General features: G+C 39.6%; 1 protein-coding gene across 3 annotated transcripts in view; it reads right to left on the reverse strand.

Annotated features, from left to right (window-relative positions):
* Window positions 1-16,900, reverse strand: part of ALS2 (alsin Rho guanine nucleotide exchange factor ALS2) — a 57,378-nt gene that overhangs the window by 38,178 nt on the left and 2,300 nt on the right. The window contains exons 2-8 of one of the 3 annotated variants that reach the window (XM_081313307.1): window positions 13,333-13,407; window positions 12,146-12,300; window positions 10,709-11,628; window positions 4,520-4,571; window positions 4,211-4,399; window positions 1,752-1,920; window positions 1,294-1,390 (exon numbers count right to left, since the gene is read on the reverse strand). In XM_081313307.1, coding sequence (XP_081169433.1) covers window positions 1,294-1,390; window positions 1,752-1,920; window positions 4,211-4,399; window positions 4,520-4,571; window positions 10,709-11,628; window positions 12,146-12,300; window positions 13,333-13,352 — 1,602 coding nt within the window. In that variant the 5' untranslated portion in view covers window positions 13,353-13,407. Of the gene's footprint in view, window positions 1-1,293; window positions 1,391-1,751; window positions 1,921-4,210; window positions 4,572-10,708; window positions 11,629-12,145; window positions 12,301-13,332; window positions 13,408-16,900 lie in introns of all 3 variants that reach the window. The other 2 variants (XM_081313308.1, XM_081313306.1) reach the window with 2 other exon arrangements.

Genomic DNA, 16,900 nt, shown 5'->3' on the forward strand with positions numbered 1-16,900 from the left:
GGTGGCTGGCAATAGCCCAGCAATTCAGGGTTAGCATAGACTTTTCCCATGCCATAACTAGTCTAAATCATAAAATGGTGGCCCTAAATTGGATCTACATTACTCTCATAATTTGTTTATTCTTTATTTATATCCCACTTTAATTATTTTTACAAATAACTCAAGGTAGTGGACACATCCAATATACCTTCCTTGTATTTTTCCCAGAACAACAACCCTGTGAGGTGAATTGGACTGAGAGACAGTAACTGGCCCAAAATCACCCAGCTGGCTTTCAAGGACGTGAACTCAAGGTCTCCTGCTTTCCAGTTTGGTGCCTTAACCAGGTTGCTCCTTATCTGAAGGTGGAGAACATTTCTAGCAGTCCTTTCTCAAAATATGATCATTTTCTGGTCATTTGAGGCACGAGCACTCCTAATTTCCTCAAGGTGGTAGGCCCAGACTCCTTATGAATCTGATATGTTTGAGGAATTACCAAACAATCAGATAAATTTTGCTGAATATTGAAATTCTGAGTAGCAAAGTTGCTAGATACGATTATCCCAGAATGGTGTCTTCCTACTAACTAATCCAGAAATGCTCTCTGATTTACTCCGGGACAGGAAATGGCAGAAGAGATACCCAGCACAATTATGGCCAAAAAAGGGGGAAAAATGAACGAAAGAGGCTGGACATGAACATAAGCTCACGTTCGACTTATACCATTATGATAAGGCCAATCAATCATCACTACCTTTCCACCAGTCTTTGTCTCTTTGCAATACAATGCTGCCATCACTCTTGTTCAGGACGACCTGCCCCTTTGGGGAATTAAGAGGCAGATTAACTTGTTTTAAACTGTTGTTCAAAACTTTAGCTCTCTCAGCTCAGGGCCCCCTCATATTATTGTGGCAAAAAATAAGAGGACACTCTTATATATGCCACCTTGTGCTCCTGAATAAAAGGAAGGATATAAATACAGAAATACATAATTTCACTCTTATAATCCCATCAATGCTTTATCATCCAGATAAGAAGAATTAAACCCTAACCAGCCCAGGCAGCTAGAAATCTCCTACAGCTGGAAAAGACAAACTAGAATGAGAATCATCTCTTTATTCAGATTCTGGCCATCAATAGGCATGCTTTCAGTCTCAGTTCACGTAAACATTTATAAAAGTATCTATACAAAAGGTATCAATACTGAAAACATAATGTTGAAAGGAAATCTGAATATGGAGCGAGACACATAAAACACACAGTTTGATCTAATGAGTGAAGCTGCAGATGTGAGATAAGCATTTATTTTCCTACCTGCGATTTAGCTGTGAGTGCCAAGGAATGATGGCCACCAGCAGACAAATGAATTACTTCCTTACCATCAAGACTTTTTACACACAATGGTTGGAGCCTGCAAACCCACAAAATGAAATCAAGATCCTCAACTTACAGAAGAAATCTGCACAGAGTACTTTTCACAGGAATACAATGATCAACTTTATCCAAAATACAAGGCCAATATGGAAGATCAAGATGGCCCACATATATTGAACCAGTCATTACACAGTGAAAACATATGGAGACAATAGGTTATATTTAGTGTTGTGTGAGCAAACATCAAGCATGGATAGAGAGATTTCTCCTGCTTTCCTTCCTGTGTGGCACTTCCAATAAGCCCCACAAACCACACCCCGTCACAGATGAACACAGAGGACTATGACAGGGAATTACTGTTTCCTAGCAAAGAAAAGCTTTTCTCTCTAAACTCTCACCTTGGCAAGACATCACCGTGTCCCAGTTGCCCATTTTTTCCTTTTCCCCAGCTCCACACCTCAGTTTGCAGAGATGGAAGAAGCGCATCAGCTTCACCACTGTACGTAGGTGTCAGGGCAACTGTTCTCATTTTGGCTCGTCCTACTTTCCTCAAAAGCCTTGGAGAAACTTTAATAAGGGGAGCAAGGATAAATGGTTACAGCACAGAAATTATCTATATCTTTTGTTCAAATATACTGTATTATTGGCTAACCCTTAAATAGCAGATTCACAGTCTTTTTAGCGGGTCTAAATGCTAAGTATTATACTGAGACCGTCATCTAGGCAATTTGCTAGAAGCATGATGTATCTTTTCAATCTACTTTGAAATAAAAGAGGAATGCCATTCAGCTTCATGATGTTAATTAATTCCCCTTCTTCTCAAAAAATCTTAAAATCTGTGGTGCTAGGCATTTCAGTCGTTCAGAGTACATCAGGTAGCTATCCTATAAAACTGCTATTGCTTTTTTGAAGAACAAAATTCTTATCTGACGGAAGACATCATATTCCTTTCTAAGAAGTCTTCATAGAGAGAGAATTTTGCAATTAGTCTGCAACTTATACTCATTTGACCCTAAACTGGAATCCAATTAGCTAGTCTAAAAACAAAAGTAACCCCTCCTCTCCCCCCCCAAAAAAAGAATGATGGATGTTTTCATTAGGTGTCTACTGGAACATATAAGTTTAGGCAGGGCTTTTTTTGTCATAGAACACCCAGAACGGAATTCCGGCACCTTTTTGGGATGGAACCTTGTAGGGTAGGCAAGGTGGGTTGTATGACGTGTGTGAATTCCAGCACTTTCCTTTTTTCTTTTTTTTTACAAAAAAAAGCACTGAGTTTAGGGCTATGAGGCTTGAGGTGCAAAAACGTGACCAGATGGCAGCAGAAAGATACAGAAAACTCTTGCTATCTAGAACTTTGCAGCTAAGACTTGGTAGCCACTGAAAGACAAACTGTAGCTATAGCAGCAGCTTTATTTCCACATAGGCAGTATTTTGGAATGTGTAGTATAACTGGGAGGAGTTTGCCCATTCACTGGTGGGTGTGGCCAGTCACAAGACACCTATTTACCAGATGACAAACTGATGAGTTAGTTCCTTGTCATTTGTTCTAGTCCTCCAAATTCTCCCTACCACCTCAAGGTACTTCTGTTTTTTTAGGGCAGCTGGACACAATCCTTACAAATGCAGCTACGGCAATCCATTTTATTTTTTTCAAATGAGCTCAACTATTTTTGAAAATAAAAAAGATGCTGGAGGTTAGGATGCAGTCGTGCCAATTTTCTATAATAATTCTTTTAATTAAATTAATATTTACAATATAGAATATGGTTATAGAGTCTAACAGAAGATTCCTACATGCACAATGCTATCTACTGGACAATTTGCTTTATTATGGCTTTTTTCTGAAAGCCCCTTTTTGCCAAAAGAAAGGAACTGTGCCAAGGGGTAAAAATTATTGGTTGAATGATTTATTAAAATGTCTGCCCACTTACTAAATTGTAACAGAAGGTACCCACCTATGTACTTGAGAATAAAGGAAAACATTAGGGAATGTAGTAAACTCACAATGAACATATTTTATCAAAAAAATATCTTGGTATTAGTATCAGAATATTCATGTTTAGAAGTGTTATTTAATTGAATCTGGACCTGACCAATTTTTAATTAAAAATACAATTAGACACATATTTGCAATAGCTCTGCAAGTGAAAAATATTGTACAAAACAATGTGAGATTAATGTTTGCCTCTCTGCCTTAGGACTACATCAATTCCCAGAAAAAACAGTCACCTGGACAAACAATGCTTTTCTAGAAATCACAATCAAGCATTCTAGCATTAGATAAGAGGCAACTATGAAGTGGCAGGGCTACCATATTGAATGTTAAAAGTCATTCATATTCTCTTTGACTCAAAAGGACACACTTGTGCTTTAGGAGGCATGCATTGTGCAAGGGATGAATTAAAAAGAGAGATTTAAGACACATCTCATTTCTACATGGGATAGGTCCCTGCAGATGGGTAAGCATGTACATATAAGCAATAGAAAAAAGGAATTTGAGAAACTGTCTTTTTAAAATATAAACAGTTTGAAAATATTTACTCTGCTGAAGAATAACATTTTTGTTACATATGTGCTTTAAAAACATTTACAAAATAAAGTGTCTAAAAATAATTGTTTTTATTAACAATGCTCCTAATAGCCTATCTTCAAAATCACATACAAAGAGGTAACAGTGTCTTTTAGTCTTCCCAGTCTTCTAATCTTAGGATCCACTTCCAAAACAAGGGTTTATACCGAAGGGCTGACATATAACACAATCTGCCATCAGAAGCCTGTACATTCTTTACACCTTGGTGAATTTAGATGTTAACATCCAGGAATAAAAATCCTGGAGATCAACTGAGCATCTCACCTTGGGAGAGCAAACCAGGCAAGGAAAGTCTTCGACAGATTCCTTCAGATTCCTCTTCTCTAATATCTACCAAGCTGGAGCTTTTTTTGCCTTGCATTGATTCCAGCTTGACCTGCTCTTCTCGAGTGTCTTTCATTCCATCAAGGACTGGAGAACTTCCACTAGGTGGGGATTCTGTGCAACCTGCAACTGGGCCATAGAAGTTCATTACCTTCTTCAGAGATGAGGCTCCGGCTTCATATGTAGCAGCTACTCTTACACCAACAGCAGACGCACAAGAAATTACTAGACTATTAAGGGCAGATGTACCTGGAAGAGGCGGACCGGGGAGGCAAACGAGATGATCCTCTTCTTGAGACTGCTAGAAATACAGTAAGCAAATCCGAGAAATCTGTTAGAGCATATAGGCCAACTTTAGATAGTTCAAGACACCTTGTTTTATTACAAATGCATACAACTGATACTGAAGATGAGTTATTTAAGTGTCTTAGCTGCACCACAAGTTTAAGAAAAGTGACCTATAACCAGATTTTTTAAAAGATAGCAGAAATCTTTGCTCAGTCATATTCAGAAAAACTGAATCAAGGGCACTGAAATTAATAATATAACAACAACAACCAAGCCTTAAAGACAAATGCACACAAAGTCAAAATTGAGAAGACAGCAACAAACAGTAAGTGCTGCCTATGCAAAGAAGCTGAGGAAATAGTGGAGCACCTGGTAAGCTGCTGCAAGAAGATGGCACAGACTGACTACAAGCGGCGGCATGACAAAGTAGCAACAATGGTGCATTGGAAGATCTGCAAGAAATATCATTTGCCTGTAAGCAAGAACTGGTGGGATCATAAAATAGAGAAAGTCATAGAAAATGATAAAGTTAAACTGCTCTGGGACTTCAGAATTCAAACAGACAAGCACCTGCAACATAACACCCCGGACTTAACAATTGTAAATAAGACAAAAAAGTCTGGATAGTGGACGTGGGAGTGCCTGGAGACAGCAGAATACAAGAGAAAGAACTGGAGAAGATAACAAAATACAAAGACCTACAAAGAGAAATAGAAAGACTGTGGCAAAGGCAAGCAAGGGTAGTACCAATAGTAATAGGCGCCTTGGGTGCAATCCCAAAACAACTGGAGCACCACTTGAACACCATTGGCATTGACAAATTTGCCATTAGTCAATTGCAAAAGGCGGCCTTACTAGGAACTGCTTCCATCCTGCGACGATATCTGTAATACCATCAAACATCCACTTCTGCCTATCCCAGGTCCTTGGTAAGGACTCGATAGGTAGACAAAAATGCCAAATCCAGTCTGAACATCTGGCTGACTGTGTGATGAATAATAATAATAATAATAATAATAATAATAATAATAATAATAATAATAATAATAATAATGATGATGATGATGATGATGATAATGATAATAGGCAGGAACCCTATACCATTTCAGACAAATGGTTGTCCAGTCTCTTCGTAAAAACTTCCAGTGTTGGAGCATTCACCACTTCTGGAGACAGGTTGTTCCACTGATTAATTGTTCTAACTGTCAGGAAATTTCTCCTTAGTTCTAGTTTCCATCCATTGCTTCTTGTCCTGCCTTCAGGTGCTTTGGAGAATAGCCTGACTCCCTCTTCTTTGTGGCAACCCCTGAGATATTGGAACAATGCTATCATGTCACCCCTCATCCTTCTCTTCATTAAACTAGATATACTCAATTCCAGCAACCGTTCCTTATTATGTTTTAGCCTCCAGTCCCCTAATCATCTTTGTTGCTCTTCTCTGTACTCTTTCTAGAGTCTCAACATCTTTTTTACATCGTAGTGACCAAAACTGGATGCAGTATTCCAAGTGTGGCATTACCAAGGCATTATAAAGTGGTATTAACACTTCACGTGATCTTGATTCTATCCCTGTGTTAATGAAGCCTAGCACTATGTTGGCTCTTTTGGCAGCTGCAGCTCACTGCTGGCTCATATTGAAGTGATTGTCCACTAGGACTCCGAGATCCCTCTCACAGTTACTACTATTGAGCAAGATGCCACCTATACCAGGGGTGTCAAACTGCCGGCCCGTCGGCCGGAGCGTCACGGAGAAACCGCGCCCATCCCATTTTCGGCAATGGGAAAAAGTTCCGAGACGTCGCGTGACGTCGCGAGTTTGACATGCCTGACCTATACTATACCTGTGCATTTGGCCTTTTTTGCCTAAATGTAGAACCTTACTTTTTTCACCATTGAATTTCATTTTGTTGGATATGGCCAATGTTCAACTCTGTCAAGACCCTTCTATATCTTAAGCTTATCTTCTGAAATGTTGGCTATTCCTGCCAGCTTGGTGTCTGCAAATTTGATGAGTTCCCTATCTATCCCCTTATCCAAATCATTGATGAAGATGTTGAAGAGCACTGGGCCCAGAACAGAACCCTGGGGCACCCCACTACATACTTCCCTCCACTTCCCTACTTGTTGCCTTCTGTATAAAAGTTTGCCATTATTTCAATAACTACCACTGTAAGTCTACATGCCAGAGTTGAACAAAGTACTAAGTCTGGATAAGTAGCCCAAAGTAATCATCCTCCCAATTAACTTTTTACTTCTGTTTATTTCAATAATAAAATGGTCACTTATGAGGTGAGCAGCACATGCTGCATTCCATCCAAAGCACTGTACATTTCTCTTTCCCCAAACAATAAACCATACAACATGGTAAAATAAATGCAAATAATGCTAGCATTTTAAATTTTAGATCTGCATCTTTTCATTTCAGTGTTTTCCTAAACCAATTCAAATCATGATTTGTCCTGCCCACTTGCCTCTACATTGTCTAATTGTACACATGCAGCTCCTTCTAGAAAAAAAATCAAGATTTTACAAGATAAATAAACAGGGTATCTTTTACAAAATGGGGCAGTTCTGATTTTACGTATTACCATATTTTTCGGACCATAAGACGCACTTTCCCCCCCCCAAAAGTGGGGGGGAAAATGAGGGTGCATCTTATGGTCCGAAGGTGATCTGTATGGCCAGCCCCAACCTCCGCAAGTGGAAAGCAAGGGAGATTGCCAGGAGCACGAATCAGCACGTGCTGAGAAACACCGATCTTGCGCTCCTGCAATCTCCCTCGCTCGGTTTCAGCCTGCTTTCTCTTGTAGCAAGGGAAGCTGAAACTGAGCGAGGGATATTGCAGGAGCATGAGATCGGCCGATTCGCGTTCCTGGCAATCTCCCTCGCTCAGTTTCAGCTTGCTTTCTGCAAGAGAAAGCCGGGCCTCAGGGCCGCCTCTGCGGGTACTGCTCTAACAAGGAGAGGGAAGGACAAAGGAGGAGGGAAGGAAGAAAGGAAGGAAGGAAAGAAGGAAGAAAAGAAGGAAGGGACAATGGGAGAGGGAGGGAGAGAAATAGAGAGAAAGAGAGGGAGAGAGGAGAAATAGGGAGGGAGAGAAAGAGAGAGAGAGAGGAGAAAGAAAGGGAGAGAAATAGAGGGAGAGAGAGAAAGAGGGAGAGGGAAAGAGAGGGAGAAAAAGAAAGGGAGAGAGAAAGAGAGAGGGAGGGAAATAGAGGGAGAGAAAGGGAGAAATAGAGGGAAAGAGAAAAATAGGGAAAGAGGGAGAGAGAAAGAGAAAGAAAGGGAGGGAAATAGAGGGAGAGAGAGAAAGAGGGAGAAATAGAGGGAAAGAGAAAAATAGGGAGAGAAAGAGGGAGGGAGAGAAAGGGAGAGAAAAAGAGGGAGAGAGAGGAGAGAGAAAGAAAGAGGGAGGGGGAGAGAGGGAGAGAAAGAGAAGGAGAGAGAGAAATTAAATTAGTAACATGATTGTTAAGTGAATCTGGTTTCCCCACTAACTTTGCTTGTCAGAAGGTTGCAAAAGGCGATCACATGACCCTGGAACAATGTGACATTATATATATGAATCGATTGCCAAGCATCTGAATGTAAATCACATGACCCTGGGGATGCTGCAATGGTCATAAGTGTGAAAAATGGTCATAAGTCACTTTTTTCAGTGCCATTGTAACTTTGGACAGTCACTAAGCGAATTGTTGTAAGTCGAGGACTACCTGTACTTTATCATTTTTTTCCTTTTTGGGGGGTGTGTGTCAAGTTTTTGACACCTTGCTGGGCGACTGGTGGTACTCGGACATTGCCTTGTCCTAAAAGTGGTACAATGGATGAAAAGGTTGAAAAGCCCTGTTTTAGTATACAGGTACTATTTGGTTCAGAATATTTTTTTTCTTGTTTTCCTGCTCTAAAAACTGGGTGCGTCTTATGGTCAGGTGTGTCTTATGGTCTGAAAAATACGGTAGTTGATAGATTTCACAGAGTTAACATAGGTATACATTGTAGTTGAATGCTAGTCTCTTGTTTTAACCATTTAGTCGTGTCTGACTTGGTGACTTTATGCTACTCTGTCAAGCTAGTCTCTTAATCACAAAAAAAGAAATTCCCCAACATTAAGTTAGTTACTATTTTTGAAGTTTAGCAACATATATAAACAATAAAAAAAATTTCAAACAGTACCAAAGTTTTTGATCTTTGAATTCATCACAAAATATAAATTACTAACTACATTAAAAAAACTTATAACAGCTACATCTATACCTTGCAGTTACAATTCTTTTAGAAATCTGGTTCTTTTAAAATTCTGGTTTTACGGTGAATGAGGAGCCTACTGATACACTTGGCTTCTCTACTAGCAGATATGAATAAACAAGTTATTTTACTTAATGTTTGTTCAGTAAGACGTTTTGTTGGATGTGGAAGAAACCAATTTCCTGCCTGCATAAAGCTAAACAAGTCATGAAGAGAACCATCCTGAACTTCAGAAGCTCCTATGTGAAAGAATAGTTGATGCATATGCACCAAGCACGCTTGTTCATTCCAACGTCTAAATCAGAGGCCCCCAACCTTTTGGGCACCAGGGACCGGTTCCCGTGGGGAGAGGTTTTTCCATGGACTGGAGGGGGCGTGGTTTTGTGTGCTGCCTGCATCCCGCAGATGGGGCTTTGCTTGTTTGTGTGGACCAGTTGCTGGCATGCCACGCCCCGGTACCGGTCCACGGCCCGGGGATTGGGGACCCCTGATCTAGATAATTCTGATTTACCCTGACAATCAAAGGCAGCTATTAAACAGCACCAACCTTACAAAAACGACAATGAATTCAGATGAGCAAGCATGTGATATGGACCATTTTACATTGATATAATCCACTACATACCCCATTTCCACCAAATGGTTCTAACATAATGTTGAAGGAACAGAGAATTACAACGATGATCAGAAATTCCATAAAGGTTACAAAAACGGGAAAAAATCTGAAGTCCTTTATTCATTCTTCTTACTGCACTGCTACATGGTTTTGGTAATTTTAAGAGAAAATGAAATATCTGTAACAAACATGTCTCTACATAAACCATCCATCTGAAGAGAACTTGGCCAATAGCAAAAAGCACACATTCAACACTGTCAGCTCCTGATAAGCTGAAATCACAGGTCAGTTGTATGCATTACTTGGCATTGATTAGCGTTCAGCAGTTTTCAAAATCTGAAGAATAAAAATTATGTCCTATTATATATTAATTTCCAAGATAAAACTATCACTCTAGAGGGAAGAGGGAAGTTTCCATTTACAGTACTAAAAATAGGTTTTGCTTATAACTTAGAAAGCTTAAACTATTAACAGCCCGCTCAATGATTTACAGCAAAAGTATAGTAATCTAATATAAACCTATGAAACTTTCTTGTTAATTGTACATACTTAGATTGCAATAAAAGATTCATAAAGAAAGTGTTGAGATTATTCCAATAACCTACCCAAACATGGCTAGGAATTTCCTAAGGTCTTATCCAAAGCTGAGGAAGCATGGTGATCATAAATGTGCTATCCACCACAGGTCTCTTGGAATTTATGTTTTTAGAGGCCAAAACCCCACTCCCTGATGATGTTACTAGACTGGGTAATGAAACATCTGCAAGAAAACAACCAAACTCAGAGAGCACCAAGGACTCCTTATGTCAGGGGTGTCAAACTCAATTTCATTGAGGGCCGCATCAGCATTGCGGTTGCCCTCAGGGGGCCGGGTGGGTATGGCCTGGGTGGGTGTGGCCTACTGGGTGGGCGTGGCTACAGTGCGTATGGCCTACTGGGTGGGCGTGGCCAGCTCTACGTCGTTCGCATCAAGGGTGCCTATGGGGGCCTGGGCAGGAGTGGGACAGATCTGAGGGTCTCTGGCAGAAGGAGGGTCTCTGGGCCAGGGCCAAGGCAGTGGGGGCCGTTCCCTCACTGTTTCCAGGATGGCTTCACGGGCCGCATGAAAACACTTTGCGGGCCGCATCCGGCCCCCGGGCCTTGTGTTTGACATGTCTGCCTTATGTGAAATTCTTTTCTTACTGGCCATTTTGACCTTGAGCTTTTATGAGAAGTTTTAAGAACTTTGCATGCACATATCACAACATAGAAAGGAAGAAAAATATGGCCAAATAAATGCAGATGGATACCTGTTCAGGTTGAGAGCTGATTTGCTGCTCCCTGCTTGCATTTAATGAATTATCTGAAAGGCTCGTCAAGTGTTGCTTTACTGCTGTTTTGTCAATGATCAAAGGCTTTCCTGGACTAGAAATGCCGCTATCTTGCTGTCCATCATTGTTCGAAAATATACTTGCTACATCATACTCTGCCCCAGGCAACATCTGATCTTCTGAAAGGGTTTTTTGACAATCCTCACCTTGGCTGCTTGTTAAACTCTTTCTTTCCAAAGTTTCTAGCGAGGAACAAGATGTGCGATTCTCAGAATGAGACTCAGTCAGTACAACACCCAATGGACAGCAGTGGTTATCAGAGATGATGACATGGTCTTCTTTATCAGTCATGGTAATGAGAAGCTGGCTGCAGTGATTGCATCTCTCTGGGAGAAGTTTTAAGTCTTGAGTGGGGAGGCATTGTACCAGGGCTAAGCTGTGATGGGTCCCACAAGCAATCTGAAGCACCACACGCCCTGCCAGATATTCAACTTTTTGCGGTTTGGTCACTGGAAAAGTATTGTTTATAAGGCCTAGTTGACAGCCACTTCCCCATGCCCATATCTCTCTACTTTGCGAGAGTGCCAAGGTGTGCTCCTCTCCACATGTCAATTGCAAAATCCGAATCGGCAAGCAAGGTCCAGCTTCATCATCAGAAATGCTGATGGGAGCGGGCTCTGGCACAGTAGTCTGATTGGCCACAGCACACTGACCAGCAGAATTCTCCCCCCACATATATACCACTCCTCCTTCAGTTACTGCTCCACTGTGAAAGCTGCCAGCTGCCACCGTAGCAACATGTTGTCCATTCAAAGCTTTTTCCAGTATGGGACAATTAATAAAAGACTGTTCTAGCCCAAGTCTCCAAGGAAGTTTTCCAAAACTATAAACTTTGCCATCTGAAAGAAAAGAAAGTTATTCAAATTAACTTCAAGTTTCATTACATACAGTCTGAGGGGGGGGAAAAAGAATAAAGTGGTAATACATCTTGAACATAAAGATGCAACAGCTCCATAATTCGTTATTCAAAATTTGAGAAGACAAACCTATAGGAACAAAATACCCACAAATCAAGGTCCTATCAGTATATAAAATAAACACAGAACTGAAACTGTGTTTCGTCACATTCCAACACTATATTATACACCGTATACCACAAGGAATCCACGAGAGCATTGCAGTATAAAAATTAAACTTTTTTTTTAAAAAAGAAGGCATTAATATATTTCTGACTTGCCAATTAAGAATACAAGTGCAGACATTACAACCTTGTGTAAATGAACTATTACCATTTTGAATATCAGATTAAAACTTTTGAAAAGTTTTATAGCTAGTTGAAAATTTATCTTGATAGAATTTTAAAATCGGCTATTTTCCTTTAAAAGCAAATGGCTCTTTAAAACCCAACTTCCATACCGTCAGACAAAAGTACACCATGGTTTTCTCCCAGTGCTGCCTGCAACACTCTTTTTCCAGTCCAACCGGGAAGTCTTTCTGGGGTAGGACAACAGGAACCAGCCTGCCACACGTAGACCAGGCCTCTCTCTCTCGCTCCTTCCTGGGCTGCTAAGCTAGCATAAATATGAAACAGTGACACACTTAAATCCGGGCACATAACAGAATTGATTTGTCGCACATGTCATAAGTGTTTTGAATTTCTTTACTTAGATGCAAATCTACCCCAAAGAACATTTTGGGAGCACGAGTAAAAAAATTAAAAAGCTTTCTATTTAAAAAGATATCCTCTGAATTAGATAATCCTACTGTTCTCCTGTTTGGTTTGAATGTATTTATTCATAGTCAAGGCTATGGTCTTCCCAGTTGCAATGTATGGCAGTGAAAGTTGGACCATAAGAAAGGCTGAGCGCAAAAGAATTGAGGCCTTTGAACTCTGGTGCTGGAGAAGACTCCTGCGAGTCCCTTGGACTGCAAGGCGATCAAACCGGTCAGTCCTAGAGGAGATCAACCCTGACTGCTCTTTAGAAGGCCAGATCCTGAAGCTAAAACTCAAATACTTTGGCCACCTAATGAGAAGGAAGGACTCACTGGAGAAGAGCCTAATGCTGGGAAAGATTGAGGGCAATAGAAGAAGGGGACGACAGAGAATGAGGTGGCTGGATGGAGTCACTGAAGCAGTAGGCGTAAGCTTAAATGGACTCCAGAAGATGGTAGAGGACAGGAAAGCCTGGAGGAACATTGTCCATAGGGTCGCGATGGGTCAGACACGACTTCGCAACTAACAACAACAACATTCATTCTTTCATTTAAATTCTGTAGCCTATATTTCTATGTTATATAATCTGACTCCAATTCTAACAATAATCCTCCTTGTCCTCTGATTAAAATTCTATATAATTTTAAAAAGCACATATATTAACTAATATCATCTCATTAGTTTTATTAGGCAACAATAGTTAAGTTTATTACTCAGCAAAATGCTATTACAGTACTCATCTGGCCAAACGTATACATATATAAACCAATAAGGAACAATAAAAAGATCCCATAGTTCTGTAACTTAGGTAGCTGGATATTTACAGAATGTGACTAAACATACAAATGGTAGTTATGAGACTTTTATGTGTGAAGTGCAGAATTATTACCTTTCTTCTTTTGAGTCCATCAGTCACTGAGAATGCTCCATTATTGAGTTATTCTTCTTTGAAATAATAAAAGGCCTATGTGATAAATCATTAAAAACAAAACAAGCTTAGGTGAGATTCAGGCAGAATGAAGCTACATACTACAAAGTCTAAGAATGATACAGTCAGTAAAGGATAACACAAAAGTGTAATGATAAAGATATCTACTCTATGATATTCTGTTAAAAAAGCAATTTACCAATAAAGGTTCATTATAGTTATCACATCCACTTTTAGAGAAGAAATGCTTCAAAGCCTGTTGTCTTAAAGACAGCCAACATCTTCAGCCAAACCTGCTAGCACTGATAGGTGTTAAAGAATATACTTGGCCTGCTGCAACACAACAGATGATTAAACAGTAAATGTGTAAGCATTCAGAAAACAGTGCATTGCCCGGCAAGAATCAATCCATAAATACAATGGCAAGCAGCAGCTTATTTATATTTCTATGGACTACAAATTTAAAACAGGTGAAGTGAAGTGAAGGAAACGTTCAGAGAACCAAATTTACATCATGACATTTATAAAAGTATGAAAATGTCATATTTTAGTTCAATTAGCTGATACTGATACTCCTCACAATATACCCATACAGGTATAAATGTATACCTTACATTTAAAAGCTCTAATTGCTAGCATATCAGAAATAACATGATTTCCCTACAATTTAGGATGCAGGTCTTCCTAATTACAACAAGCTTAATGCTTACAGATATTATGCAAAAAGTAACAGTAATGGCTAGTTGTTAAAAAAATTGAGCTCTTCAGCTAGATGAATCCCTGTACTGTGCATACAATTCTTTTAAGTGTTTACTAACATATCACCAACCAGTGACACATTAAACATATAGTACATTTTAACAATTAAGTAGACTCACTTTTAGCACATATAGAATACCTACCATGATGCCATGTTTATGGTTATTCAATTCTCCAAGGCCAATTCAAACATCAGCCTCACACCCCATCCAAGCCTGAGAGTTCATTCAAGAGTATGGACAGTCTCAGTAGGCTGAGAGCTTCTGATTCCATGCAGAATTCCACAGGAGGAGCAGAAGACAATATGATATTTGTCCATTTCTCCTCTAGTTTCCAAGACAACCTCCCCCCCCACCCCCTTTAAATCTGCCCAGGAACAGTGAGGGAGGTGCTACTAAGAACTGTAAAGATCTATGCACATTAGCATTCATTCCACTTCCCACAGGCTGCAGTGCTGAGCTAAATGTCACAGAAGGGATTCTCCTGCTGGCAGAAAAGCAGCTGGATCCAACTTAGCAATTCTTTGGTGTGCTGGAGTTTGGCAGGAGGAATATATGCACTGCTATGAGCCATCTTGCCAGCATTCTCCCAGGGAGTCTAAGGCAGGCCTTTTGTAGTGCATGTTGTTTCTCTGTTTGGCATTGCTGAGGCAGAGATCTTCCCTGTTTCATTATTTAGTTACTGTAATAAGGTTGTGAGATTTAATACTCAAACGGAATAACTATAATGTTAATTTTTTCCTGAAGGGACACAACAAATACTTAGCTATAAGAAAGAGAGGGATGATGGCTGAAAATTTCTTAGTAGCTTAGCTATTATCATGATATAGTCTTGGTATGGATCTTATCTTGGTAAAAGTAGACTGCTAGGAAAACAAGAAATGTATTCCCCTAAAGCTAGCTAATATCACATTATAAAAGCAATAACTAAACCAACAGCAGGTAGCTGAAAGGCTTGTACTATAGGTCAGAGGTCCCCAACCTTTTGGGCACCAGGTTACATGATGAGAGGTTTTTCCATGGACCGTAGGGTGCATGGTTTTGTGTGCTGCCTGCATCTCACAGATGGGGCTTTGCTTGTTTGTGCGGCCTGGTTGCTGGCATGCCGCAGCCCGGTACCAGTCCACGGACTGGGGATTGGTGACCCCTACTATAGGTAGTCTTTGACTTACAATCACAATTCAGACCAGAATTTTGGTCGCTAAGTGACAGTTGTTAAGTGAGTCATCATGTGACCAGTACAACCATTTTACTTTGGTCATTAAGTGAATCACCATAGCCATTAACAAATTTGGCTTCCCAATTGACTTTACTTGTCAGAAGCCTGCAGGAAAGGTCTCAAATCATGATCACATGGCTACAGGATTCTGTAACCATCATAAATGAGAGCCAGTTGCCAAGCATTGAAATTGTGATCATGTGACTGCTAGGGTTATGTTGTAAACCAGTTTTATCAGCATCATTGCAACTCTAAACTATTATTAAATGAATGGTTGTGCATTGAGGACTACCTGTATAATAATTAGCATTGCAATATAAAAAAAATTAATAAATGTTACATTCTAAGTAATTTATTGCAATACTCATGCATTGATTCCATACAGATCCACACTTTATCATATCTGATTATATTTTACCCCTACAAAATCTATGCAGATAATCAAAATAAGCTATGATTTAATGTAAAAACATGAATTGCAGTTAGCAAGCTAGTTTGCAAGGATCTACAAGCCAAGTTATTGCTTATAGAAGTTAGTTTACACAAACTATACTTGATTTTTTTTATTGATATTTACTAAAAACAGGAATGACTATTCCATCTCAAATCACAGCATATTGCAATGAGTGAATGTAGGGACTTTCTACAGTTTACCAAATAAGACTCATCTTGTGCCAAGACTATGTCATAGAAATAACTAATAATTTCAAAAAAGCATTCAAATTATAACTTTAGCTTCTCCCATTTACTGAAATCCAAAAAAATATAATTTTCTTCATGAAACCAAAGCATTAAGAGAAAATTGCTAAGCACATTGGTTTGTGCTTACATTGTAAGCTGCCCTGAGTCTTCGGAGAAGGGCGGGATATAAATGGGATTAAAAAAAAAACCCAGAGGAAATGCGCCTTTCTTTAAAAATTAGGGATTATAGTGGTTTAGCTTGTCATAGTAACATACTGTATTTTTAAAATGACAGATATCCTACACATATATAAATAAGAATGTCAGTACTATATACTTAGTTTAGAATAATTTTATCTTATTGTGAGAGACGGTGCCTATGGAGGGGGAGCTGGTGTGATGGACTACAGTGAAGGGGGGAGCACATTCAAGAAAGGGGGGTGAGACAGGAGGCAGCACAGTACAGAGATGAATAGGAAACAGAGAGAGTAAGGATAGCAAGTCTTCAAACTTTGCCCTTTTATGACTTGTGGACTTCAACTCCCAGCATTCCTCAGCCAGGGAGTTGAAGTCCACAAGTCATAAGAGGACCAAGTTTGAAGACCCCTGCCTTAGAACCTCCCAGTATACTATGGTAGGGTAAAAGTAGTAAGGATTTAGTCTGGCAACATTCTATTGTATGTAAGCAAATAAAGAACTGAATTCTGACTGAGTTGTTACATGCTGTTCTTGGCTTTGCCTGCCACATATTTTCATATAAGAATCCTAAAAATTGATTCCTTCAATCTATTTCCATAGGCCTTAATTTCTAAGCTGTTATTCTTACTGTTGTTCTTAGAACCTGTCCATTTACTCGAATTTACTTTGGTTT

The sequence above is a fragment of the Vipera berus genome (genome assembly GCF_964194415.1).
Source record: "Vipera berus genome assembly, chromosome: 1".
Taxonomy (NCBI): Eukaryota; Metazoa; Chordata; class Lepidosauria; order Squamata; family Viperidae; genus Vipera; species Vipera berus.